Source organism: Myotis nattereri (assembly GCF_964212035.1).
Source record: "Myotis nattereri genome assembly, chromosome: 3".
NCBI classification, from domain to species: domain Eukaryota; kingdom Metazoa; phylum Chordata; class Mammalia; order Chiroptera; family Vespertilionidae; genus Myotis; species Myotis nattereri.
The window spans coordinates 122,540,561-122,567,938 of NC_138077.1; the positions used below are offsets into that span (position 1 = coordinate 122,540,561).

General features: G+C 42.9%; 2 protein-coding genes across 3 annotated transcripts in view; one reads left to right on the forward strand and one right to left on the reverse strand.

Moving 5' to 3' along the window:
* The window catches only part of MYLK4 (myosin light chain kinase family member 4), a gene marked incomplete at both ends in the record, with an annotated part of 114,773 nt that extends 109,748 nt beyond the window's left edge, over window positions 1-5,025 (reverse strand). Inside the window, one exon of the mRNA XM_081088515.1 lies at window positions 4,970-5,025. Coding sequence (XP_080944641.1) covers window positions 4,970-5,025 — 56 coding nt within the window. The remainder of the gene's footprint in view (window positions 1-4,969) is intronic.
* WRNIP1 (WRN helicase interacting protein 1) lies at window positions 1,065-24,448 on the forward strand. 2 transcript variants are annotated; one of them, XM_081088513.1, is made up of 7 exons: window positions 1,065-1,910; window positions 4,062-4,253; window positions 5,032-5,273; window positions 14,712-14,941; window positions 18,879-19,034; window positions 20,007-20,086; window positions 21,140-24,448. In XM_081088513.1, the coding sequence occupies exons 1-7, from the start codon at window positions 1,104-1,106 to the stop codon at window positions 21,413-21,415; spliced, it is 1,983 nt and encodes a 660-aa protein (XP_080944639.1). In that variant the 5' UTR covers window positions 1,065-1,103; the 3' UTR covers window positions 21,416-24,448. The 2 variants fall into 2 exon arrangements, with proteins under 2 accessions (XP_080944639.1, XP_080944640.1); XM_081088514.1 differs by lacking the exon at window positions 20,007-20,086.
* The last annotated feature ends 2,930 nt before the right edge of the window (window positions 24,449-27,378 follow it).

Here is a 27,378-nt window from a genome sequence, read left to right on the forward strand (position 1 = left end):
GCTCATTTGTGCCTGGCTGGTCCCCATTCTTCTCTCTCGAGCTCATTTGTGCCTGGCTGGTCCTCATTCTTCTCTCACCAGTGTTGAGTGTCTGAGCCATTAAGGCGTGCTGGCATGAGGGTGTGATGACTATTTGCATATTAGCTCTTTATTATATAGGATACTTACCTTCACAATCTGTTTTGAGAGCAGCACTAGAACCTAAAGGGCAGTGGAATAGGCCACACCAAAATGCCACTTCAGTATTAGGGTTATTTTCAGTTGAAGGCAGTTGAGAAGCAGCAGATACAGTTCTCTACTCTCTCCCAATTTACTTACAAGCAGGACATACATTGTAAAGGTGCCCACGCCCACTCCCCTCTCTACCAGAAAGGCCAGAAACAACTCCAAATCCTTTTAACCCAGAGGAATCTACATAACAAACTAGCCTGTATTTTCTTTAGTTTCCTTATATATTTACCTTCCTACAAAACGACAATGAGCTACCATCGCACACCTGCCAGAATGGCTACCATCAACAAATGACAAGTGTTGGCGAGGATGTGGAGAAAAGGGAACCCCTTTCCCTTTAATTACAAGCTCTGGGCTCTTCCCATCCCTCCGCCCTCCCCACACACCAGTTCAGTTCTGGGTGTGGAAAACCGCTTTCCAGGGCGCAATCTAGGGGCGTTTCAATGGACACTGCTCAGATATCATGGATTTCGAAGATGCGCGGAAAGGTGCCTGTCAACCACGCGCTCGTGCGCACGCGCAGTCTGCTGGCCTCTTTGGCCCCCTCGGGAGGCTCGCAGGCCGGCCAGAAGCGGGTGCACAGACTACAATTCCCGGCAGGCAGCGGGACACGTTTCCCGCTTGCAGCTGCGGAAAACGGATGCGGAGGACTCTTCGCGACGCAAAGCGCGAGACGCCGCGGGAGGCCGGCTGAGGGCGGGTCTCCCCGCCAGCTCCCGGCGCGAAGCATGAGCGGCGCCCTCCCCCGGCGGGCTCGCGTCCTGCCGCCTCCCCGAGCCTGGGTCGCGCGGCGCGGGGCCTAGCGGCGGGCATCGCGAGCCCTTGGCGTGCGTAGGGGCGCTGCCAGCGCGCCAGCGAGGGCAGCAGCCGCCATGGAGGTGAGCGGGCCGGAAGACGACCCTTTCCTGTCGCAGCTGCACCAGGTGCAGTGCCCCGTGTGCCAGCAAATGATGCCCGCCGCGCACATCAACTCACACCTGGACCGCTGTCTGCTGCTTAACCCCGCGGGGCACGCGGAGCCTGCGGCCGGGCCGCCCGGACCCGGGGAGCGGCCCAAGGGGCTCTCGCCTCCCGGCACCAAGAGGCGGCGGCTCTCCGAGAGCTCGGCGCTGAAGCAGCCGGCCACCCCGACGGCGGCCGAGAGCAGCGAGGGCGAGGGCGAGGAGGGCGACGACGGCGGCGAGACCGAGAGCCGGGAGAGCTACGACGCGCCGCCCACACCCAGCGGCGCCCGCCTCATCCCCGACTTCCCGGTGGCCCGCGCCAGCAGCCCGGCGAGGAAGGGCTCTGGGAAGAGGCCGGCCGCTGCGGCCGCCGTGGCGGGGAGCGCGTCTCCAAGGAGCTGGGACGAGGCGGAGGCGCCGGAGGAGGAAGAAGCGGTGGGCGAGGGCGATGGGGACGCGGATGCCGACGGCGAGGACGACCCCGGCCACTGGGAAGCCGACGCCGCCGCCTTCGGGGCCAGCGGCGGGGGCCGCGCGCACTCCAGGGCGCTGGCGGCCGAGGAGATCCGGCAGATGCTGGAGGGCAAGCCGCTGGCCGACAAGATGCGCCCCGACACGCTGCAGGACTACATCGGGCAGAGCAGAGCTGTGGGGCAGGAGACCCTGCTCAGGTCTCTCTTGGAGACGAACGAAATCCCCTCGCTCATCCTGTGGGGGCCGCCGGGCTGCGGCAAGGTGAGTGCCGCCTTGCCGGGAGGTTCCGAGCCGGGATCTGCACGGCTCGGGCGTGGATCTAACGCCGAGAAGAACCGCCAGTCCCTGGACATTGAGGCCTCAGAGCCCAGGGGTCAGGTAGCCTCCGCTCTGGGCGGCGCCCGGCCCACGGGTGCTGTGATGGATTGAAAAAGGCACACCCACCCAGATTCATCAGACACGTTTTCTGTCGTTTTCAACATGAGAACTGGGTGAATTATAAATTTACAAGAATATGTGAACTGTTAGATTTAATCTACTTTTGTGTTCCAACACCACATTAATGACCAAATTCTTAAGGAAACAGCATGCTATAAATTGCAGAGCATCATTTGTATGTTACATTTTTAGGTATACGGAATCAGTTTTTAAAAAATTTAATCCCAATTGTGCTTCCTTCCCTTCCATCTAGCTGTTAATTTATTTTATCAGACTGATTTGTATTTGTCTTTGAACCTATTTAACTAAACTAGTGTGAACACTGCCCTGTGCAAGTCATTTTCATCTAGAATTTCCATTACTGCCCTCATAATGCCATGTATTTAGAGAAAAAACGGTGCTGTATTTTGGTGTCCAGTTCTATATACTTCGTTAGGAATTACCACAAGTCCAAAGGAGGGCAGTTAGGATATTGGTGTCTAGGAAGCATGTCATTGGAAGAGCACTTGAAAAACAGTGGAGTGTTAAGACTGAAACAACAACAACAAAAAGAGTAGCCTGAGGTGTTTAAATACGTGATTTTAAAAAATCCATAGGAAGAGGGAGAGGAATGAGCACCAGTGAATGAAAGGCAACATTTAGGATCAGAGTAAAGGGGCTCTCGGAGCTTTCATGTTCAGACTCCGTAGTACACCAGAACTTTTATGATTTTTCTGCAGTTTTTCTTTCCAGCTTCATCTCCCACAACTTGATATCGCATCTCCCTTTACCCCAGTTCCTGAAATGCATGTTGTTCCTTTTGTTGCCTTGTTTGCTGTCATACTTTCCCTTTGGCCAGGTATAAATTAGATGTAACCCAAATAATGTATTACCATGGTGGTGGATTTAGTTGTTACTCCATTTAGGGGATTGAGCAGTAGCAGTTTTATTAATTGTCCATGAGTCTTTACTTAACATCATGAGAATGGGTGATCAGCTGTTGATGGTCTCATGACAAGAAAAGTCCCCAGGGAGATAATGAGTATGGTGAACTCAGAAGATGCTGGACAAAAGATTTAGTAGGCTATACTCCCCAACGTAGTGGTTGGTGATGAGTCACAAGCCTATATATGTGGCTTGGGAGCCAATACAATGGAATTTGCTGAAGAAGCAGCCTCGTATCTATTGGCGCTATACAACTTTTAGAAATTAAAAGGTCACCTTTCCATTCAGGGGCAAATTTGACTCAAATTTGACTCCCAAACTTTAATCGTTCCTTTTGCTTTATTCCCATCCATATTACTATATTGCTAACAATAATGTTAATAAGCATATGCAAATTTGTAGAGCACCATTAAGTGCCAGGCATTGAGCAGTATTTCCCTTGGATCTCCATTGTTTTCTGGTAAGTACTGACATGATCAGAGTGCTGTTTCACCTTCCAAAGTAGACATTCAGAAGTATCATGCAGCCATATTCAGTGCTAGCTAGTTGTCATTGGTCTCAATGCAAAGGCTGCCTCTCCGCTTCTAAGCTGCAGAAGGTTCCAGCTGTGGAACTGATGGAGTCTGCGGTCCTGCGCTTCAGTTGCACACCTAGTCCTTCAGCAGTAATGTTTTCTTGGCTGGAAGAGATCACAGCTGTCACCCAGGCTCTACTAAATCAAAACAGCTGTTCTTTTTATTAGGATTCCAAAGATCTTAGACTCCCCCTCCCCCCCCGAAAAAATAAAAATAAAAAAGGAATCAAATGGGGTTAGGTACAAAGAAGGAAAAATCAGGATTAACCTAAGGTTTAGCTACTTTCCTGTTGGGTCCATAACTTTTTTAATTTCTGATAATGTGCTATGGTATTTCAGATTGTGTCTACGCTGCTAAGCATTTTTCAGAGGTCAAGTTGCTTGGTATATGCTTATGTTGATTGTGTTTGTACCCATGGGTGCTTTTTGCTCTGTGTCTCATCAGCTTTTCAAATTGTGTGTGTCATCTTTTCTAGACTACGTTGGCTCACATCATAGCCAACAACAGCAAGAAACATAGTATAAGATTTGTGACATTATCTGCAACAAATGCCAAGACAAATGATGTACGAGATGTCATAAAACAAGCTCAAAATGAAAAGAGCTTTTTCAAAAGGAAAACCATACTTTTTATTGATGAGATTCACCGGTTCAATAAATCTCAGCAGGTATATTAACTTTTCTACCTTTTGGTCATTGTGAACATTAATTAAATAGAATATAAAGTATGTAAGATCACTTTGAAAAGCATTAAGCACTATACAAATGCTAGCGACTGTTATCATTATTAACTGTCTACAAAGAAGCACAGGCTGCCAACCCATCTCTTTAGCTAAACTTTTTTAGTTGATTTGACTCTATCACTAAATAGACCCTTAGAGTTATAACTGGATGTTTGCACTCCAGATTGGATCATTGACTCACCTTGGCATTTCCCATTAGCAGCATCTGGTGGTTACATATTCACTGATATATTATATTTAATATATCATATATATTTACTAAGTTTATTAGGAATAACAATATGTCTTGAGTACTAGCAGTGGAGGAAGATTTTGGAAATACTATTTTTGTGTTTTCTTAGACTTCTGTAATTATATAGCTTCTGTATTCAAGCTATTTCAGTTTGGCCTTGGGATAGAAGATACTTTTCTAAGTAAAGAAATCATTTATATTGAAACTAGAGTAGAATTCTACTTTGAGCTCTTATTCTACCAGCAAGAGACCGGGCTTGGGCATTGGCATTCCAGAAGATGTGTTTTAGGCTTAAAAAAGCATTAGTGTGTTCTCTTGCTATTGCATCCATATTCAATATTCAGTGACTGTAAAGCTGCTATTCCTGAAATCAAAATTAGGAAAAGGAAGGAATGGTTGGCCAACTTACATAGGACTCTGCAGGTTGTCGTTGACTGGAATCAATGTCTTCTGCTTTCCTCCCATGATTAGGATACGTTCCTTCCTCACGTGGAATGTGGGACAATCACTCTAATTGGGGCGACCACGGAAAACCCTTCTTTCCAAGTCAACGCTGCTCTTCTGAGCCGCTGTAGGGTTATTGTTCTTGAGAAGCTTCCAGTAGAGGCAATGGTGACTATTTTAATGCGAGCAATCAACTCACTGGGCATCCACGTCCTGGATTCCAGCCGTTCCACAGACCCTCTGAGCCACAGCAGCAACAGCAGTTCTGAGTAAGTTGACTGTGTGCAGTATCCTAGAGTAACACACCTCCCAGAGAATCCCCTGGCAGGGGTCCAAAAAGGGCTGGACAGCAGTAGGGAGAGAGTGGGGACAGAGGAGAAATGTTGATCAAGTAATGAAAACAGAAGAGAAGGGAGTGCTGAATTATACCAACAAGTATATCTCTGCAAATATTTTTTTCTTTTAAGATGTTTTGTAGTTTATAATGTCTGTATCTATAATTCTTCAAGCTTTAACATTGCTTTGCCCATTATTTTAGTTTTGGGGTGTTTGTTTTGGTGCTTAGGGATTTGGTTCTTTACCTAGCACACTTTTTTTAAAAGCCTTGGAAAACTATGGGAAGCCTTATTGATTATTTTCTTTTATGGAATAGCTTTAGTTTATAATTCTTTAGAGGTTTATAATCAGATTGCAATTTTTTCTTGCAGTTTACTTCTTTAAAAATATTAAGTAAAAATTAATGTAAATGGTACCATAAAATCACTTAAATTATTTTAGAGTGATTTTTGCATACTCTAAAGTCAGACTCACTTTCATGGAAGTAAAGTAATTTTAACTGAAAAGACACATAGAGGCTGTTCCTTTCCTCTCAGTAATCAATAACTGTACATGAGTGCTACATGAGGTCCTTAATTCACAGGTTCTATATCATGGATAATCAATTAGATTACTTCAGTTATAGGTTTTCATTTCTTAATTTTAGACTGTGTTCTTCAGATGTCGCTGATTCATGTGTCAGTTGAAATATTGCAGTGGAACTTAATCTGGTGTGATGAGAGGCTAATGCCTGCCTCTTCATGCCGGGGACCCCACAGCTGCTGGTGCCTGCCCTGGGGCCAAGTTCTGGAGCCACTCTTCTGTGAGGATTAAGTACAAGACATAGGCTCAGGGTTTAGGTTTCAACAGTCTCTCCCTATATGTCTGGCCTCTCCCATTTGCTCCTGTCTCAGATATAAGAGGAATTATGCTATATCTCATGAAAGACCTAAAATGTGGCCAAGGACCCCCAAGCAGAACAAAATCACATCATTTTAGAGTATAGTTGTGATGGGATAGCCATCAGAATTGTGACCAAGAAGATATCTGGAACTGCTGCTAGCAGTCAGATGTAGTCAGACATAGGAGCCCTTTGTGCTGGGCACTTGTTTTTCCCTCTCCCAATCACTGCCATGCCATTATTTAGTGAACTGAGGAACAGAGGAGCCATGGAGCTCATCCTAAAAAGGATTTCTGCATTTTAACAGGATTTCTGCGTTTAACAGGATTTCCACATTACTTGCATGCACACTAAAATCTGAGAGGACCAATGAAACAAAGCTGTATACAGAAGTGGAGCCGGTGATCCTTTTCTTTAAAAAAGTATTTCTTTTTATTGATTTTAGAGAGGAAGGGAAAGGGAGAGGGAGAGAGAGAGAGAAACATCAATAATGAAAGAGAATCATTGATCGGCTGCCTCCTGCACGCCCCCTACTGGGGATTGAGCCTGCAACCTGGGCATGTGCCCTGCCTGGGAATCCAATCATGACCTCCTGGTTCATAGGTCAGTTCGCAACCACCGAGCCACACCAGCTGGGCAAGCCAGTGATTCTTAATCTATTAAAATTGCTTCCAGTCAGAGAACACCTTCTCTCTCTAGTAGATTGTTCACTTTTCCATTACCACTCAGTTAGAATTGATCTTAACTATGACTTCTTTTCATTCTCCTGTTTATTTTCTTACATACTTTACCTTCCTGAGAAGGCTAAGAGGACAGGAACTTTTCCTTCTTGTTCATATCCCCAGCACCCAGCACAGCCCAGCTTTTAATATATGTTTAATAAGTGGTTTGTGGATGAATAAATAAATCGTACCTTTTAGTATGAGAGATAGTTTAATGGTTTTTTTGTTTGTTTTTTGTATAATCCAGCAAAGGGATAATTGCCCCATTGCCCAGGTATCAAGAACCCTTTAATACTACTGTCCAAGCAAACTTGCAGCAAGCAGAATGAAATTAAAGATTATTAAGCTTAATTTATTCGTCTGCTTGTTAGAAATTTTGAGAAGAAGTTAAGTTGGGTGATGGCATAGGCCATAGGAAGAATTATTCCTAATAGAAGTACCTGGCCACCCCAGTTGCCATGGATCATTAATAGTGGATTGTGCTGTCTTTCAGTTTTAGGTAAAATTTTACTTTCAAATTCCTGCTAACTGACTTTAACTATATATACACTATTGTGGACTATATACACTATAAGTTGTGGACTTATACACTATAAGTTAAATTTGGTTACACTAAAATCTAGTGCGAAGAAAAGACTTTTGACCCCAAATAATTACTCTCTCTCTGGAAAGCTATGAGAATACATTTGTATTCTTATGGTTTAGTGCCCTAGATAACATCTAGAACATTTTCAGATAAATCCCAGACTATTTAAGGTTGTGCATGAGAGGAGCTGAGCAGGAACCAAATCTGGAAAGTAATCTGATTCTTACACCATTCTTTTTTTTTTTAATAATATTTTTACTAGAGGCCCAATGAACGGATTTGTGCACCGGTGAGGTCCCACAGCCTGGCCTGTGGAGATCGGGCTGAAACCGGCTCTCCAGCATCCCCCGAGGGGTCCCGGATTGTGAGAGGGTGGTTCTTGGGTGACACACCTTAGAATCAGGCTTGTTCCTCTCTGGTTCTGGGTGCATCACCCAAGAACCGCAGCTGCCAAGTCACCAAAGCTCCCAAGTCACTGCAGCTCGGCAGCTCCTGCATTGAGCATCTGCCCCCTGGTGGTTAGTACATGTCATAGCTACTGGCCGGTTGGCCGGTTGCTTACACTTTTGTATATATAGATTGATTTCAGAAAGGAAGGGAGAGGAGAGAGATAGAAACATCAATGATGAGAATCACGATTGGCTGCCTCCTATACATCCCCCAATGGGGATCAAGCCCACAGTCTGGGCTTGTGCCCTGACTGGGAATCGAATCATGACCTCCTTGTTCATAGGCAACACTCAAACACTGAGCCACGCTGACCGGGCCCATTCTTGATTTTACTTGAGGAATTGTGAATTCTTATGCAGTTTGTACCTGTACAATATAAATTCTCATTAGCATGAGATGAAAGGGGTTTTTTTTGTTTCCCTTCTATATTTAGTCTGAAGGTATAAAAAAATGCAGCTCCTAGCCAGTTATCTTTCACAGTATTTTTAAGGACATGGGCTCATCTTTTTGCTCTACCCTTTGAGCACAGGGCTTCTACCTCATGCCCCAAGGTAACTGGTTACTGGAAATCTAGCTGTTATATTTGTACTCCAGACAACAGGAAAGAAGAGCAGCCAAAAAATAGCATACCACCTCCCTTTCACCCTCCAGCTTTAGTGTGACATCTGCAAAATAGTACTCTATGTATACTCAGTTGTGTTTTGGTTGTGAAGAGAATGATGGAGATAAGCTGGTAGTTTATATTGAATTATCTATCCCATAGTACCTTTGGTTTGTATGAGTAATCAATAGTTTTCATGTATTTGCTCTCTAAACATTTTGGTCACATGGTACAGTAAAGCATGGTATCTGTGCTTTGGGTTAATTTTGGAGGCCAAGAAAAAAAAAATCCATGTTCCCCCCACCCCAACCCTGTGCTCGTGTCTATTGTCTGATGAGCTTGCACTGTTGAAAATGAGAAGGTAAACTAATGTTTATTTGCTGTTTTGAAGGATTGTAAATTCCAGATCATAGGACATGTGCATATTCAAAAACACCCCTAAAGAATCAGTTGTTTGTAGGCCAGATAATAGCGCATAAGTTTGTAGACATGAAGATAGTGAAATGAGAGTCTGTAATTGCCGTATTACTGTCTAACTAGGCAGAGCTCCAAGAGTTGGTTGAAAGAGGTGAAGTGGCTTCTGTCCTGAAGGGAAGGTGTGCTGGCTTGGCTCTGAGATGGGGGCTCTTCTCTGATCATCTTGAGAGGAAAGCCCAGATGAGGTGGCCCAAAACAAGATGGCTGTGAGATTGTTTCTTGGTTTTGTTTTTTATAAAAGTTTGAACTATTCTGCCTGTCCTTTAAAAATAATCTTTTCTAACATTGAATAGAAAGAACGGTAGAGCAACATAAGCATAGAAGGTACTGGTCAAAAGGAGTTGTGGATTTTAATAATTTTTCTTAAAAATGTTTCGATATAAAGAAAAATGTTACATTAATATACATTATTAAGTGATGACATAAAAACACTGGAAACTAGAAAGAGATCTCAGGGAACTTGTATTCTCTTCTTGTGGCTGCTGTGCCACATTACCACAAACTATACCTTAAAAGAATAGAAATTTCTTCTCTCACAGTTAGGGAGGTTTGAAATCTGAAATCAAGCTGTTGGCAGGGTCACATTCCCTTCAGAGACTCTAGGAGAAAGTCCTTCCTTTCAAATTCTGGTGACTTGTGGCATTCCTTGGTTTGTGGCAAGATTGCTCCAGTCTCTGCCTCCATCTTCACATGGCCTTCTCCTCTGTGTACCGCTATACTCTCTTTTACTGTTTTTTATAAAGACATTTGCCATTTGTCACCCAGCTTGAAGAGAATAGAACCAGGTTTTGAAGTCATATTTAACTACTAAACTATCTCAGGTATTAGAAGGGGTCTGGTATGAAGTTAAAAGGGTTACTTACTAGTCAGTATAAGTTAAAACGGCTGCTAGTTAGTATTAATATTCTAATCTGTTTCTATGTGTAAGGGCAACACTGTATTAATTTGTAAAGTATTTAGGGACGCAAGATTTCTAGCTGTAATTTAGCAGGAGTGCCTCTTAACCAGATCTGCACATCACAGTGACCAGGGATGCGTCTTGACAAGACATGTGCTCAGGGTCTGTCCCTGGAGGTTTCAGAATCACTACATGTGTGGTAAGATCCACAGGCTGTACTTGGGGAAAGTTCTCTGTAATCTGATGCACATTTCTGGTAGAGGACCACTGCATAGCAGTTGTTACCCTATCCATGGAATGTTTTACTTAGGTGAAAGAGATTCACAGAATATTGTTTTGTAATTTATGGAGAGTTTAACTGAGTCTTTTGTTTTGCCATGAAACAACAGGTATATTTTTAGAACCTCACTCCTTCAACTTAAATATCCAGCCATCTCAGGAGAATCCTTCAGATCCCATGTTATTCACCAGAAAAACAATGGGCAGAAAGATTCACACCCTTGAAAGAAAAAAAGAAAGGAAAGAGCTGTCTTTACAGAATGTACAGCATGCTTCCCATATTCCTGCTAAGTCCAAAGCATTTTGCTTCAGTTGGAGAAACTAGGCTATCTTTATTTCTAGGTCTTATTAACTAGAAATACAATCTTTTCAAAGCATTTATTTCAACCTTTTTTTTCTTCTCATTGTGGAACAGTTGAGGATTTGGTTTTGAGGTTTGTTTGTTTTTTAATCACATTATCCTATATAATAAAGAGTTAATATCCAAATGGTCCTCATGCCCTCATGCTGTCACACTGTAATAGCTCAGACACTCAACACTGGGGAGAGAGGAATGAGGACCAGCCAGGCATAAATAAGCTTGCAAGAGAGGAATAGGGACCAGCCAGGCACAAATGAGCTCGTGAGAGAGGAATGGGGACCAGCCAGGCTGCGGCCCAGGAGAGGGAAAAGCCACCCGCCCTGCAGTCCCAGGCGCCAGTGGCTGCGCCTGCACCTGCAGCTCCGGAGAGGGACAAGCTGCCCTCCCTGCGGTCATGGGCATTAGTGGCTGGGGCTGCGGCCCGGGAGAGGAACAAGCCGCCTGCCCACGGTCCCCTGTGGCTGCAGCTGGCCCGGGTCCTGGGTGCCTGCAGCCAGCCAGAGGGAGGGAAGCCTGGGTCCCGGGTCCCGGGTCCCGGGTGCCTGCGACCAGCCGGAGGAGGGAATCCTGGTCCTGGGTGCGAGGCGAGGCAGAGGCAGTTAGGGGCAATCAGGCCAGCAGGGGAGCAGTTAGGGGCGATCAGGCAGGCAGGCAGAGGTAGTTAAGGGCAATCAGGCAGAGGGGTTAGGGGCAATCAGGCAGGCGAGAGTTTAGGAGCCAGCAGTCCCAGATTGTGAGAGGCAGTCAGACATCCCCCAAAGGGTCCCGGATTGGAGGGTGCAGGCTGGGCTGAGGGATCCCCTCCTTACCCTCCCCCGCCACCCCATGCATGAATTTTGTGCACCCAGCCTCTAGTAACAATATAATTTACTATCTTATTTCTTCCTCTATATTTTGCTATGAGATTGAAGACACTCTAGCCCCAAAGTAAATTGTGCCTCATTTAATCCTATGGTAACTTTGGAAAGTTCATTCTAAATGGAAAACATTTTATAAGTTTATGCTTAAATTTTAAAATCATGTTAAATTCTCAGGAATAGAAGCACTCTTTCAAGATACTTTGTGCAGTAGTTACTGTTTGCTGAGGGGAATTTTGCAAATATAAATACGAATATCCCTTATTTCATCATTCTTGGCCTAAGGACTCTCATCTGTGCTCTCTCCTAAAAATCTCAAGGTATTTTTACACATTTTATTACTCCTCAGAACCTAGGTAGAATGAACTAGGGCTCAGGAAACACTGAGTGGTAAGTAGAACCCTTTGAACATCCTATACAGTGTTCTTAGTAGCACATATTTTCACTTGGGGATTTGTTTGACCATCGTGAGAGCCATCAGTGATCGCTTTTATTACTTGACCAGAACTTCTGGAAGATTCATTTGTGTTTTAAAAGAAAACTAGCTTATTTTGAACATGGGGTGAAATTTGGAGTGTGGTTCATATTGAAGGGGAGGAGGAATGGAGTGGGAGCTTAGGTGGAAGCACTCAGCTCTGGCTTTATTGTGGCAGCACTCTCATTCTCCATGACTTCAAATCTGATTCACAAAGATAATGATGGACTAACTTGGACTTTGGTTAAGAGTTTAAAAATTAAAGGAAGGATCCTATTTTCCAGTCACATACAATACATGCCCATTCTCAAGTACATGCTTATTCACTGTGTGCTCTCTATAAATCTATGAAACAGTCTATGAGTTGTCTTCTCTCATAAGTCAAAGGGCCTGCTCACTGGTTCTATATGGGGACTCCATGAAAACGGGGCAGGATAGTATACACTAGAGTATTAAAGGCCCCACATTTTTTCTCTGTCACACGAGCATTCTTGTCTCTATATAAAGGACAAATTCATAGAAAGATTTATACCAAAATACTAATGTTAAGGTAATACAGCAATAAGTGACTTTTACCCCTATTTTTAAAATTTAATATAATGTACATTTTATAAATGAGTAATATTTAGAGTTCTGAGTACATTGTTTTTCTAAAATTTATTTAATTGTTAAGGATGCAAACTATACATACTATGATCCCAATTTTGTTTTAAATTAAATGTAAGATTTATGGTTGAAGGAGTGGATGGATCAAAAATGAAATTCAACAAAGGCCGTAGTAGCTATTGTTATCTCTAGGTGGAAGAGATAATAGATGGGGGAGGGGAGGAGCTACACTTTCTATATTGTTATTTAAAAAGAAATGAATGTTTTGCTCTAAAATTGTGGGAAAATTAAAGTTAGTCTGTTCATTATTGTGCAGATTTTGAATGCCTATTCTTTACCAGGTACTGGGGATACAAATAAAAAATAAAACGTAAATCCTGTCCTTGGGGCCTCGACATGTAGAGGGAATGGAGAGATGAGGAATGTGCTCCACAATCGATTAATATTGATTAGGGTTCCTGCTTCACTCTTTTCTTCCTGCAAGTGGTCCTGCAGGCTTGTTGTTGCCAGGAGGGTTTTTAAGGAGGTGGAAGGTGTTGCTTTTGTTAGTTCTGAGGCTGAAATGAGATATTAGGCAACTTTGGTTCTTCTGCTTCTTCCCCCCCGTCCCTGCAATACCCACACTTATGATGTGCAAGTAACCAAGCCAAGTGTCTGCCCTTCCCTTTGGGGCACATTGGGTGCTGCCACAGTCCTTGATATTGGTTCCTTCTAACACATTTTCTTTGGGTATGTATTGTCTGTCGTTTTCTTCCAAATCATCTATAATCTGCTAAAGAATATCCGCTTGAGAAATGGTCTGTCAGCTTTACGGAATGTCAGTGATGTAGCCTTGCTAAGTGTTTTGAGTATTTGCTCAGTAGGGAAGAAGGATGGGCCTCCAGACTGCAGCCATGGCTCTGGGGCCAGGAGGCTGTCAGGAGTCTGATGAGAGATTTGGTCATTATTAAGCCATAAGGCAAAACGGGTGCTTCATGAATGGCACGGAATCCACAATTAATAACTAGGAGTCTTGTTTTAAGGAAATTAAGAAATGAGATGAGGTGGTCTTTAAGATGATAGAAACAAATGAAATGCAAATTGGTATTATTCAAGCCATTCACCAAGCGAAGTATTGGGGTAGGTGTACAGTAAGGAACCTTTGAAGACAAGCTGGGCCCCCTTTTATGACAGCCACCCACATACCTACCTCAGTCCCCATGCCTTGGCCCAGCCCAGTTGGTGCCTATCCATTGTTTTCCAACTAGCAGATTTGGACAGTCCTAGTCAACTTATTAATTACAATAGCCATTTGTAGCTGAAGTTTGGCAATGACATGGGTAAGCTGTAACTAAAAAATTGTGCTGCTAACAGCTAGCCATGACTTAATAAGACCCCTCTAAGTAATTAAATGTGTTAGATATAAATTTTGACTACACTAGGAATAGAACATTTTGCCCAAAAAGATTGGAAAATTAATCCTTGTTAGACTTTCTTTATAAAGGTTCACATTTAGAAATGTGATGATAAATTTTAGTAGTGATGTTCAGAGAGAGGCTAGGTGATTTACCCAAGATCTCACAGCTAAGTGCTGGCAGAATCTTTTGTGACCTCTGCTACTTTACACACTTATGGCGATTAATACCCACCTGGAAGTGCACCCCAGGCCAGAATCCCAGAGACATGCTTCCAGGTGCTGCTCTGCCCAGCATAACTGGATACCTGGTTTGTTTTTTGTAAAATGAGGTAATTGAGCTGTGATCTAGAGCCGTTCAGAACTAGCTTTCTGATGTGTTGCCACCTCTCTTCTGTGTGGGGAGTGGTCTGAGCACACCCATGTTGTCAGGATGTGGCCTGCGTGTGAGGCATGTTTTTTGTACATCATAATGAGGTACTGGTGTTTTTGTAGTTTCCACTGTTCTGTAAGATAGAACCACGGAGACCACATGTCCAAACTCCTATGTCTTTATACATGCTTATATGTATGTGCTTATCCAGTGACTTACCTTCATGACTCAAAGTCAGGCCAGTTTTCAGTCTCCACAGTATTTAACCATGTTAACAATGTAAGTTCAAAATAGAGAAGGAATCTTGAACATAAGGTAGCTCTTAGTGACCTTGCTTAGAGTTTGCTAGGAAGTGCTATAGAATGAAAGTTGTGTCATCAGCGTGACCAAAACTAACGCTGGTTGTATTGCAGGCCCTCCGTATTCATAGAGGATAAAGCGGTAGACACTCTGGCTTATCTCAGTGACGGGGATGCCCGAATTGGACTAAATGGACTGCAGCTGGCGGTGCTGGCCAGGTTAAGCTCCAGGAAGATGTTTTGTAAGAAGAGTGGGCAAGCCTATTCTCCCAGTAGAGTTCTGATCACTGAGAATGATGTGAAGGAAGGCCTCCAGAAGTCTCACATTTTATATGACCGAGCAGGTAAATAACTCTGAAGTGTGGAAAGAGTGAAACTTTAATGAAATAAGTTGTGTGCACACACTCTCACTTCCAGGCCTCTGACCTTCATCTGGGTCCAAAGCATGAATGTGTTTCTCATTGGGATCTCGAGGTTGGTCATAGACATAAACCTTACACTCAGAGTCTGATTTCAAAGACCCACCTTCCTGAGCATTCTCAAGGGAGTTGCAGAGCAGAAGCTGTCCTGATTAGAACTGAGAGGGCTTTTGGGGTTTGAAATTGCAGGCTTCAGACTTACCTTATAAGGTAGATATTTTTCCATTATTCGCTGATGGCGCCTTTTAGAAGACAAGCATTTTTAAAACCCATACATTCAATTAATTCTTGAGATAATTTATAATGGCATTAAATAACAGCAGGACTCTTGAAATAAGTGACTTATTAGTTTAATGAGAATTAAAATTATTAATTTCTAGTGTCTGAACTAAACATTAAGTTTATTTGGATCTTGATGCTTTTATTTTGAAATAGCTTCTTGAAAAATTTAATTTTGCTTTGTGCAGTTATGTTTTTGTAGAACCACATTTACAGATATCAATTTTGATACCAGCTCTTATTAAATCCGTGAGTTGGCAATATTAAATATCATAAGCACAGCACATTTGTGTCTTTTTATAGAAGATATGGATGAGAAAGATAGCACACTGTATATTAGCCTGGATGTCTCGGGCTTGAGTATCTGTGCGATTCTGGATATTGCAGTAACAGGAATAGAATTTCCACACCTTGGAAAGCTCTGCTGGAAAGGGAGCTGATGATTGAACATTCCAGAGATCATAGAGGCTGCACCATGTCTTTAGCAGTGTTTCCAAATGCCTTTTGATGTTGGAGAGGACTTCTTATTTGTTAGAGAAGGGTGGAGAGTTTAAGAAGGACTTTGGTTCTAGGCACTGCCTCCTGGTAAGTGAGTAACCTGTGACCTTGGAGAAGTGACTGAAGCTCCTCAGCCAGTGGGGACGATGGGGGTGAAATGGAGATGGGGTGGCTGACAAGCAGGCAGGACACATCAGAGGCCTTTAACAACAGTCCTCTTTACTTTCTGATGTGAATGTGCCTCTCACCAGGTACTTCTCTCATGCCCCGAAGGTCTCCAAAGGCCTTGAATGTCATGAATGCTTGGAAAATCTGAAAAGTAAAGCATTCTGGATGTAGAATTTCGCATTGAAGATGTGAACAAAATTAAAAATTTTAAGAGATAAAAATAGTCCCACATGCTGGACTCTCCATTGTTTCTTGGGGGTCCCAGCAACAGTGGTCTTTTTCTCTACTTGGAGGTGTCATAAAAGAGACTTTATTTTGATTGGACCAACTAGAACTGGTCTTTCACATTTTATCACTCCGTCACTTAAAAAACAGAAAGCTACCATTTAACAGAACATTAGCTAATATTGAATCTCAGTATTTTATATACATTGTCTTTGTTTTAATTCTTAAAATAACTTTAGGAGGTAACTATTAATATTATCCTCATTTTACAGATGACAAAACTTGCCTGAATTCACAAAGCAAGTGGTTAAATTCATCCTCAACTCCAGGTCTGACCGGTTAGGAGGACTGTGTCCTTCCCCACTGCCGGTGCTGCCTCCATGTCAGCCCCTCCCCACAGTCACCAGTCTCACTACTGGAGCAGCTCACTCATGCTGCTCTCACTCATGCATATTCACACATACCTGCTCATGGACGCACACACAATGGATGCCAGACATGTCCAGTCCTCAGGCTCCTGCTCCTTGGGGATCACCTTCTCTATAGCTCTTTGCTGCCCTAGGAAGAGCTGGAGCCATGGAAGCCACTGGAGTCCAGTCTTGAGAACCCACACAGTCCACAAGTCTTACACCCCAACCTGCCCCATGCGAAATCACTGTGTCTACTCTGTCTGCTCCACAGTGTATCCAGAGACTCACACAATTCAGATCCTAGAGCATCAGGTGCCCCATCAGTAGGGTGATTGAAGCATTACCCTGGAAGTCTGCTGGCTTAATATTTTGGGGCCTTTTTTAACTCGGGTGGAACAAAGACCCTTACCCCCAGGATTCTAATTATTTCTTTTACTGTTTTCTATTATTGTTGGACCCAATAACTAGCTCAGATAATTCTGCATCAGAATGAAGAAATTTCCAAGTGAGAACACATTCTCTACCATGCATTAAGGTCAGAGTTCTGCATAAATAATATAATTTTAAGTTATAAAGTGGTATTTACTAAAAGCAACAATGAAGCTAGCATAGAATAATGATCTAACACATGTTTCTATAGTGCTTACTCCATACCAGGCCTTCATTATTTAATACAACCCTGTGAGCTAGCTCGTCTTATAATACCCAGTTTACAGATGAGAAACCCCAGGAGGCATAGAGGGTCAGTCACTTGCTCAGTTACATAGAGGGTCAGTCACTTGCCCAGTTTAGTGTTCAAACTCGGGCAGCTTGGCTCCAGAGCCCAGGTCTTAACCATCTTGCCTTTTGTTGCTGACGCTCAGGAAAGATATAAGAAAGTGAATAACCTCTGTGGCAGGGAGGGTCATTGCCAGCTCCTTATTTATATCTGACAGGGAGTGAAGTAGAGGTGGCTGCTGCCTTCTCCATGTCCATGAGTCAGCCAAGCTTACACTGTCTGGCCCCTTGCCATGTCCAGGCTCAGCACTGGAAGGTCTCAGCACAGGGCCAGCGTCCAGGACTGTGAAGGAGGTAGGCAGAACCATGTGAGTTTCACCAGGACACTTTTCCAGCCAGTCTCCGCGCCACTGTGACCTAGTTGAGGAAGCCCTGGGACAGGCAACAACAGTTTGTCCACAGAAGTCTGGCAGCTCTGCTGAAACGTGGATCTGCCTTGGTGATCCTCAAAAAAGTGGGAGAGGCTCAGTCCCACCCAGTCAGCCTCACAGGTCTTTCTCGTTGTCCTGTGCTCTTCAACTAAAGGCTGTCACTTTATCAGCAAAGTCAGTGGCCAGGACTTTCCTGGGCCCAGATGCTGTATATAGCAGGCCATGGTCTTGTTGGCCTTGGCTTGAGGAGCACAGACCAGGTGCTTCTCTGAAAGGACTGTTTCTAATAAGAATAACACTTCTCTCTCAGGAGCAGCATGCCCTCTCCTCAAATTTAAGGAAGAGATGGTGGTCAGAAAATAGTGAAATGTGTGTAGTTGCAAATATTTAGCCATAATTTTCTCTTCTTAAATATGTTTTCCTAAAGCACATTTGATGGATTTGTTGTCCTGGGTAAAAAAATGGGTAAGACCAAGTGATGAGGGAGAAGGGCTGCATGCTTTCAGAGTGAGAGCTGTTAGTCCCTGTGTCAGTCCTGGGATCCTGCCACACGCACATGTGTCCCACACCAGATTCAAATGACCACAGGCTTCAGATATCAGAAAGGCAACTGGACATGACACTGAGGAACAAATGGGCTGTAACAGCTGTTCTTGCCATTTGGCTCTTCTTTTTATGGGCTACATCCAGGCCCAGGGTCAGTTCTCCTCAAGTTGCCAGTGGGGCACAAGAAGCCAGAACATCACAATCCCCCTCTTCACACTCATGGCTCTGGCACATCCACCAAGGTCTGTGAGGACCACCTTTCACAGTGAATGTCCCTCCCTTTGCTTAGTCTGGGCTCCCATTCAGTGTGAGCAACCACAGGTGTCCAGCAGCCTCCTGCTCTGACGGGCTGGGCTACCCCAGGTTACTGCACAGGCCTGCTCCAACGCCCACACTAGTGGCATGTGCCCTCGCACTGTGCGGAGCAACCCACCACCTATGCTCCTCAGCTTTCCGAGGCACTGTGGGAGATTAGGCTTCCCTCAGTCAGCCAGTAAGAGCACCATCGGGCTGGGTGGACCCTCCTCTGAGCCCTGAGGAGTCCCTCTTTCTGCCAGTAACTGAGCAGGTGCTTTCTGTGGTGTCCAGGAGAAGAGCACTACAACTGCATCTCTGCTCTTCATAAGTCGATGCGAGGCTCGGACGCGAGCGCCTCCCTCTACTGGCTGGCACGCATGCTCGAAGGAGGAGAGGACCCGCTGTATGTGGCTAGGAGGCTGGTGAGGTTTGCCAGTGAAGACATAGGTGAGTGATAGGAGGGCCCAGAGCCTGGAGCCCATGAGGTTGGGGTGGGTAGAGGGAGGAAGTGTTGCTGTTTGTACCATGTGGGGCAGGTAAGAAGATACGAGTGAAGTAAGAACTCAGTGTATTCCTTGATGTTGTGTGTGAGAGCTTTTGAGTGTCTGTGTTCCTAAAGTCAACATTCTGTTCCCTCTTCAGTGGTGATTTTCATAACATGAGTATTGAAATCTAAGAAATATTTTAAATTTGCTTCCAGTCAAGTGTTCAGGTTTTTATTGGGTCGCTTCTGAGATAGAAATGGAAGATTCTGGGCACTGTTTAAAGAAAAAGATCAGAAAACGTTTTCTTGGTGTTAGTAAATGTTTCATTTTATCTTACTTTTTTTGTCGTTAATCCTCACTGGAGGATATTTTTCCATTGACCTTTTTTTTTTTTTTTTTTTTTTTTTTTTGAGAGAGAGAGGTGGGGGGTGGGAGGGAGGGGGAAAGACAGAGAGAGAGAAACATCGATGTGAGAGAGAGACACATTGATTGGTTGCCTCCCACACGCACCCCAACCAGAGCCGGGGATTGAGCCTGCAACTGAGGTATGTGCCCTTGATTAGAATCGAACCCGTCTTCTGTGGGTTGACGCTCTGTTCACTGAGCCAAACCAGGTAGGGTGTAAATGTTTTATTTTTAATGTATCCATCCTTGTGACTGTCTTCATGGTCTCCACTTCTTATGTTTATTATTTTTCCTACTAGATAGAATGGAGATTTTATCCCTGAGGAAACAATTTTTGACACCACGCAGTAACCATACAGTCACTTTGTCTTGAATAAGCTAATGAGATCAGAGAAAACTCTGTCCATTCTAAGTGGGGTTTTTTGGTCAGCAGCCTGCAAGCAGTGACAGTCTCAGGTCTCGGCAGCACGTAGACAGACCAGGGTGGGGGTGCATTGTGACTTACATCTCCCTTTTTCTCTGTGTGCAGGTCTGGCAGACCCATCCGCATTACCACAAGCAGTAGCTGCCTACCAGGGCTGTCACTTCATAGGCATGCCCGAATGTGAGGTAACATTTTCAGCCTAGTTCTGTGCAGATCAGCTTTTTTCTCTTGTACTGTGTCTCCTTGTGGATTTACATATATAGGGTATCCCAAAAGTTGTATACACACTTTAACACTTGATAACTCACTTAATTTTCACTCCTTTGTAGGTTTAACTGCTTTGAAATAATGGGTGAAGTCAGACTAATCTTTGAACAAAGAAAAGTTATCCTAAAGTGCCACTAGACTTTTTTTTTTAATGGAGATACATAAAATACTAAGTTTACAGTATAAAACCGGCAACAGTCAACAAATTGAGGGTACACAAATACTAAACGAAATTATTCTTAATGTTATCATCAGGGCCTGGACCACAGCAGTCATCAGTTTGAAAACAGGCATCTTCATTTCTATAGATTCTTTTAAATGTTATAAATGAACTATATATTAATAAACACTGACTTTATAATCATTCAAAGTGGTATACATTTTGGGGGGACACCCTTTATCTTCTGCCTTCACCATTAGTTAATGTGTGGGCACACTGCAGAAGCTTCTTATTTAAACTCCCATTTTATAAGCTTAGATGAGAGAGAGAGAGAGAGAGAGAGAGAGAGAGAGAGAGAGAGAGAGAGAGAATGAGAATGAGAATGAGAATGAATATGAATCTTGGGTGTTGACAGGTCATGGTTTCAAACTATTTTCAGTCGCCTGAGGTTCAGAGGAAGTGCTCAGAGTTTCCTGGGGGCAGAAGTGTTGAAGCTGAACAGGAAGTCTGTGCAAGTTTACCCACAAACACACCAGCTTCGTAGTTGTGTTTTATGTATTTGGTTTTTAAGAAAAACTTCATTTAATAAAAAGTTCCTCAGTTTAAAAAAAGAAAACCACAGGTCTGGTTCAGCCTCTCTCCTCATGTAGGCATTTCTTCTTTCTGTCATTGGTGGTTGTCCAGACTGGAGGCAGAAAGAGGAGTGATAAAAGTGTGGTGGGAATCTTCTCAGAATTAACAAAAGGCATAGAGTATTCTGCAAAATAAACTTTCTGGTACTTTCATAACAAAATGTTTCCTTTTCATCTAGGTGCTTCTGGCCCAGTGTGTAGTCTATTTTGCCAGAGCCCCAAAGTCTATTGAGGTGTACAGCGCCTACAACAACGTCAAAGCCTGCCTGCGGAACCACCAGGGGCCTCTGCCTCCCGTCCCACTGCACCTGAGGAATGCACCGACCCGGCTCATGAAGGACCTGGGCTATGGCAAGGGCTACAAATACAACCCCATGTACAGCGAGCCTGTGGACCAGGAATACCTGCCCGAAGAATTGAGAGGAGTGGATTTCTTCAAGCAAAGGCGATGCTGACTCTTTGAGGCTATGACAGCAGAAGGATGTTACTTTCTTTTCTTTTTTCTTCTTTTTTTTAAATAGGAATGGCCAGAAAGAGAGTAAATGGATTGTGAAGTTGGTTTCCTGGTAAAAGTTAAAAAAGCCCAACTTTTTGTGCCAGAAATCTGAGAGTTTCTTAAGTGGAGGCACAGCTACTTCAGCTAAGTGTGTAATGTTGAATTGTGTTCATTTGCACTCTGCAATGGCTATGCGTATGGAAGTGTCTGGCAGCTTTGTGCAATGAATTAATGTTATAAGGAATTATCTATTTTGTCATAGTATTTAAATCATAATGTCATTTCAGAATTTAGTTCTGTAGGATTTTTTTCCCTTTAAAAAAATGTATATTCTGGGTAGTTTTAATTGGTAAAAAAATGTAATTGTGATTTAATACTGCATAGTGTTCTGGGGTATTTTTTTTATATGCAAAGGTCTTATGAACCAATAAAACTATTTCAAAGTAGTCTTCAGTTGGCCCCCGTTTTTCTCACCTTGGATACCTAGGCTCCGACGTCTTGCTACCATCACATTGTGGGTAAATACTGTAAAAGAAAAATTATCGTAGGTGAAATTGAAAAGCTTTGTATTTTATTGAAAATTTTAATTTCTTAAAGGAATACATATAATTTTAAGTGGCTTATAAAAATCCAGTTGTTTGTTCCATTTCTCCCTGCTTCCTCCAGTTTCTTCTTGCAGCTCTGTGTTTCTAAATAATATAGGAATTTCACTTTTGTGTTTTCTAAAGTTAAATGCCTGACACAGAGAGAGAACTTAGTTTTCTTTGTATCTACTGCTAATTCTTCTCAAACTCCTAAATAGCTATTTTGCACACATTTCCACAGAGATGGCCCCATCAGTAACCCATAGGTTTTGTTTCCGCCCTGGGTGTGATCCCTCCTGGGCATGCCACTTTCATCTGTCTGGAATGTTGCACAGCTATGTCCTGGGACTTCTGCCTTCTCCTTTACCAGGCTGGAGGGCTATGCGATGGCATTCCCCAGGCCCTGTGTGTGAACCTCCCTCTTCAGTCTGGAATGGCCATGCTTTAGTACCCACTTGTCCCTTTGCTGTCATCCTGGAAATGTGCTTTGGTTCAACCTGTACCACATCTGATTGCAGGACCCTGTGCTTTCCTTTCTGCTTAAGTGATGCACATCCTTATAGCAGTTTTAAGGCATGGAAGGCAAAATATTTTTAGACTTTGGTGTCAAAATCTTCAGACTCATCTGATAATTTGAGAATAAATTTCTAGGTCAGAAATTATTTGTCAATTGTCTCTTCCCCACATTGCTGTTGAGAAGTTAGATGACATTCTGTTTTATGACCTCTGCAAGCTTATAGAATTCTCTTTCTGTTCCTCATGTTTGGAAAGTTTGGAGTAATTTTACTGGTCATTTAGTGGCCCTTTCAATCCAGAAATTCATGTCTTTACTTCTAGGATAGTTTATTTTTCTTTTTGCTTTTTAAATGTTTTTATTGATTTCAGAGAGGAAGGGAGATGGGGGGAGGGATAGAAACATCAATGATGAGAGAGAATATTGGTTGGCTGCCTCCTGCATACCACATATGGGGATCAAACCTGAAACTCGGGCATGTGCCCTGACCGGGAATCCAACCGTGGCTTCTGGTTCATGCTCAACCACTGAGCCATACCAGCCAGGTGGATAGTTCATTCAATGTCAGGGCCAGCCTGACAGGTTGAGCTGGGCTGAGGTAGGGAAGTGGGAATTGAGAAAAGAAAGAAAGACAGGAAAGCGGGATCGGGAGGACTGCAGCTCATTCGAGGAACTACAGCAAATTTATTAGGCACTCAATGCTTTTTATGCACAACACACTGAATAGGAGGTCTGTCAAGAGGAATGTATTCTTTGTTTTCTCTTAATCTCTAAGGGAGGGACAGAACAGAAGGACAAGTTCTCAGTACAGCATATCTCAGTAAATAGTTACAGACGTCTGCCCTAACCGGTTTGGCTCAGTGGATAGAGTGTCGGCCTGTGGATGAAAGGGTCCCAAGTTCGATTCCAGTCAAGGGCATGTACCTTGGTTGCGGGCACATCCCCAGTAGGGGGTGTGCAGGAGGCAGCTGATCGATGTTTCTCATCGATGTTTCTAGCTCTCTATCCCTCTCCCTTCCTCTCTGTAAAAAATCAATAAAATATATTTTTAAAAAAATAGTTACAGACTTCTTGGTAAGCCATGAAAGGCTGTTCTCATTCTACAAAGGTTGCTCTCATTCTACTGATAACCACCATCCAAACAAGTCTGGGAAAACTATGCGGGTAAGTGTCCCAGCCTTTCTAGCCCCTTCAGGTGCAAGGACCTTGCCAGCTTACATCTGGCCCCTAACAGATCCCCCTTCTTTGTTTTTTAGGCGAAGTTTATGTTTCAGTGTCCAACAGTTCCTTATGTGTCAGTAGTGATATTTCAGTTTTGGATGGTGGACAAATGGTGGCAATGCAGGTCCAATCCTTTCTGGTTTGGTCTTGGGCAACCTGCAGCGACGCACAGCTGCTGACTGCTAACATGATAAAGCGTCTTCACCATCTTTATTTCTGGACTGCTTCTCTTCTTGTTGTCTCACGGGGCCATTGCTATTCTGTGGCTGGAGCAGTCCCTTCATTCCTCTCTGGAATCCGTTGTTGCAGGAATTTATATGGTCCTGGAGTTGTTTTCTGAAAATATACAAATGTATTCTCGACCAAAGGAAACTTTACTTGGGGTCCTATTTATTTTTGCTCAAATAAATTTCCTTTGGCTTATTTTGACACCATGTATGTTTTTCATGGGTGCCTTGCTGTTAGCATTACAAATGAAAAATTGTTCTAGCCAAAACCGGTTTGGCTCAGTGGATAGAGCGTCGGTCTGCGGACTGAAAGGTCCCAGGTTCGATTCCGGTCAAGGGCATGTACCTTGGTTGCGGGCATATCCCCAGTAGGAGATGTGCAGGAGGCAGCTGATCGATGTTTCTCTCTCATCGATGTTTCTAGCTCTCTATCTCTCTCCCTTCCTCTCTGTAAAAAATCAATAAAATATATTTTTAAAAAAATTGTTCTAGATGTAAATTAGTTACAGGATATTTTTCTTTACATGGTATTTTCCCACTATCCCCCCTTTTTTATTTAATTATTAGGAGGCTTTTTGGAAAATTTATAATGTAGTCTAGATAACTTTAAATTTTAATTTTTTGTATAAAAATATGACTGCTTTAGGTTTACTGTAAAGTAAATTTTCCATGAAATGAAAATTTTGGTTAATACAACTTATTTCAATTAAACTTGTTACTGTCAAATTTAATACTCTAATAACAATCTTAGTTTACACTGTAAATATTAATGGAAATGATTATTTTGCATCTTTGAGAAGGCCCTGAGCATTCCTGGTGTTAGGCTGGATTTAGATATAGGGTAACTGCTGTCAGCTAAGTCTCTGTTTTCTGGGTATCGATCTCGGCTGGGCTAAGTCTCTTTCTGTTATCTGGGTCCTGATCTGGGCTGGACATGGGAATTGAGAAGCAGCCATGGGGGCAGGAGACCTCCCTTAGAAGGGGCAAGTGTTCAAGCCCCTGCATAGTTGGGGGGGTGAGGATCTGTGCCCCACCTCTGTTGACCCCCAAGTTCTCTCCTGAGGCCCCTCTGTGACTGTGCCTGTCTTAGGTCATTCCTCCCTGAGGAATCTTACCCATCATTGACTAACCAGCCATCCTCCGGGACCAAGCAGGGTGATGTGAGGTTTAGTTCTGTCTCCTTGGTAGCCTATGCCCCTGTGGCCTCCACGCCCAGCAACTGCCTTTGGATCCCCTCACCTGCTGGCGGGGCCCCGGCATTGATCATGGGGAAGCCAGGTTTCTTCTCCAGAGAGGACCCAGCTTACACCATTGGGCGAAAGACAGATCTGTGGTACCAGCCACCATGAGGCTTCAACCTCAGCATGAACAGAGAGCTCAGGTAACAGCTGTGGGCAATTGGAAGAGGGACCCCCTTGGCAAAAAGGGCAAGAGAGGTTAATATAGAATGCTCAAGTGCCTTCCCAGGGGGCCTTCCACACAGTGGAAGGATTAAATCCTTTTATGTCCTTATTAAATTGCTGCCAAACATTTACAGAATTAGTTTGTAAGTTTGTTTGGAATAAATGTATAATATGCTGTTGTAAAATATCAAAAATTATTAGCTTTTGTCATTTTAAATTATATCTTAAAATTCTACTGCTGTATTTTAAGAAATATTAAACAAAACTTGTTTTGCCCTTTCTTAGAGGCAAAAACTTAAAATATATATTTATTAATTTTTATTTGATAAAGGTTTCCATGTGATTTCAAGTATATTAAATTGGCTTTATTAAAAAATTCTTTGAGAAGAGAGAATAAACTTTTGAAAACATTTCAGGGCCCATGAAATGTCTCAAAGTCATTCCTTGGTTATAGTTTTGAAATCTAACTTGAAAGACCATTAAATATATATGTGTATATATGATTTAAAGATTATATACTTTTTATAATTAAGAGATATCAATTAAATTAAAACTGATTTTTGTATATAAAAATTTCAGTTGGAATTATAGAATTTATTCTCTTTTTCAATCAGACCAATGAGTAACATTTTGAATTCCGAATTTTTCAGAAAAAGCACAAGATTTTCTTAAAAATAAATTTCTATACTTTAGGCATTTAGTTACTATAATTATAATTTTTCCCAATTTAATTTAACTAGAACTTTAAACTCTTAGTTGGCAAGTTAAATATTTAGCATTTCCAAATTTCGGAGGAATTATATAAGGAGAAAAAGCTGTTGACCTGCCTTAAGATCTTCTGATTTTCCTTGTCAGTCCTTTTTATGGACTCTCCAGAGTTATAACAAAACAGTAACTGTTGGAAAAGTATTTACATTTGGCTTATTGGCCTGTACCATTTGATTAATTTCCTTTCAACATTTCTCTTCTCCTTCTTATTACATACACAATCTTTATAAATTTCAGACTTGCAAATTAGCCTTTAAACCTTCTTTCCATGTCCTTTAAAAATGCATAACCATGCCTCAGACTTTCTACTTAGTAATTCCTTATTCTTAGAAACTTCAATCCTTTATAGCCAGTATTTCTTAGATTACTAAGAGCAGGTGCTTCCTTATGCAATTTCAAATATATTGTATCAGTCTAATTTAGTATTGGAAGGGTTAAAGAGAAGAAAACACGATAGAGAAAAATTTGTTGTTAGCAGCTTGCAGCCTTGAGTCCAGCATAGTTCAGATAAGTAAAAATTAACAAAGAACTCTCCCTGCTCTCCCTGCCAACAGCCTCTTTTTTTCTCTGCATTAACCATTTGGATATTGGGGATATTGTTGCAGATCCAGTGGCATTTGCTGCAGCTGTATTGGAAATGCAAGGAAATCATCATTTCTTCTCCATGTGGGAGGCACAATCTCATCCCTAGGTTCTAAATCTAATAATATTTTGTTTATTTCAGTAGGCAAGGGCAGCACCCAGGGCAGACAGAATGTCTCATCCCTATGGATCCAAGGTCCAGCCCGCCACTTCCGAGGGTTGCTCATAATAGCTCTTGTATCTGTTTTGCTGCCTGGGGCAGGCTGGGTGCTATGCAGCCAGCTGGCCTTGACATGGCACAGGGACAGGAGGGTAAACAGACAATGCCCCTGTTTTGTGCCATCACACTGCTTCTCTTTTTTTCCTAGCTTAAGAGACGGTTGATTATGGTCATGCCTGGGATCTAAACAATCCCGTATCAAATTCCATAAGGAAAATGCATCAACTGGGGTCTTACTTGGCCCAAGGGCTTTATAATGATTGCGCATTTGTTCTCCAACTTTCTGCCACATTTCTAAGTTAACGGTCCCTTCCTCAGGAAACCAAGGGCAGACCTCCTGAATGAATTTTAAAAATTTTTCTACTTGCTTGTCATTAACCTTAGTCCCTTTACTATTGAGCAT

Bases quoted from the DNA above. Each gene is read 5' to 3' on its own strand.
- WRNIP1 (XM_081088513.1), top strand. From the start codon at position 1,104: ATGGAGGTGAGCGGGCCGGAAGACGACCCTTTCCTGTCGCAGCTGCAC. The intron at 14,942-18,878 runs GTAAATAACTCT...TGTGGTGTCCAG, and splicing joins CATTTTATATGACCGAGCAG to GAGAAGAGCACTACAACTGC. The intron at 20,087-21,139 runs GTAACATTTTCA...CTTTTCATCTAG, and splicing joins TAGGCATGCCCGAATGTGAG to GTGCTTCTGGCCCAGTGTGT.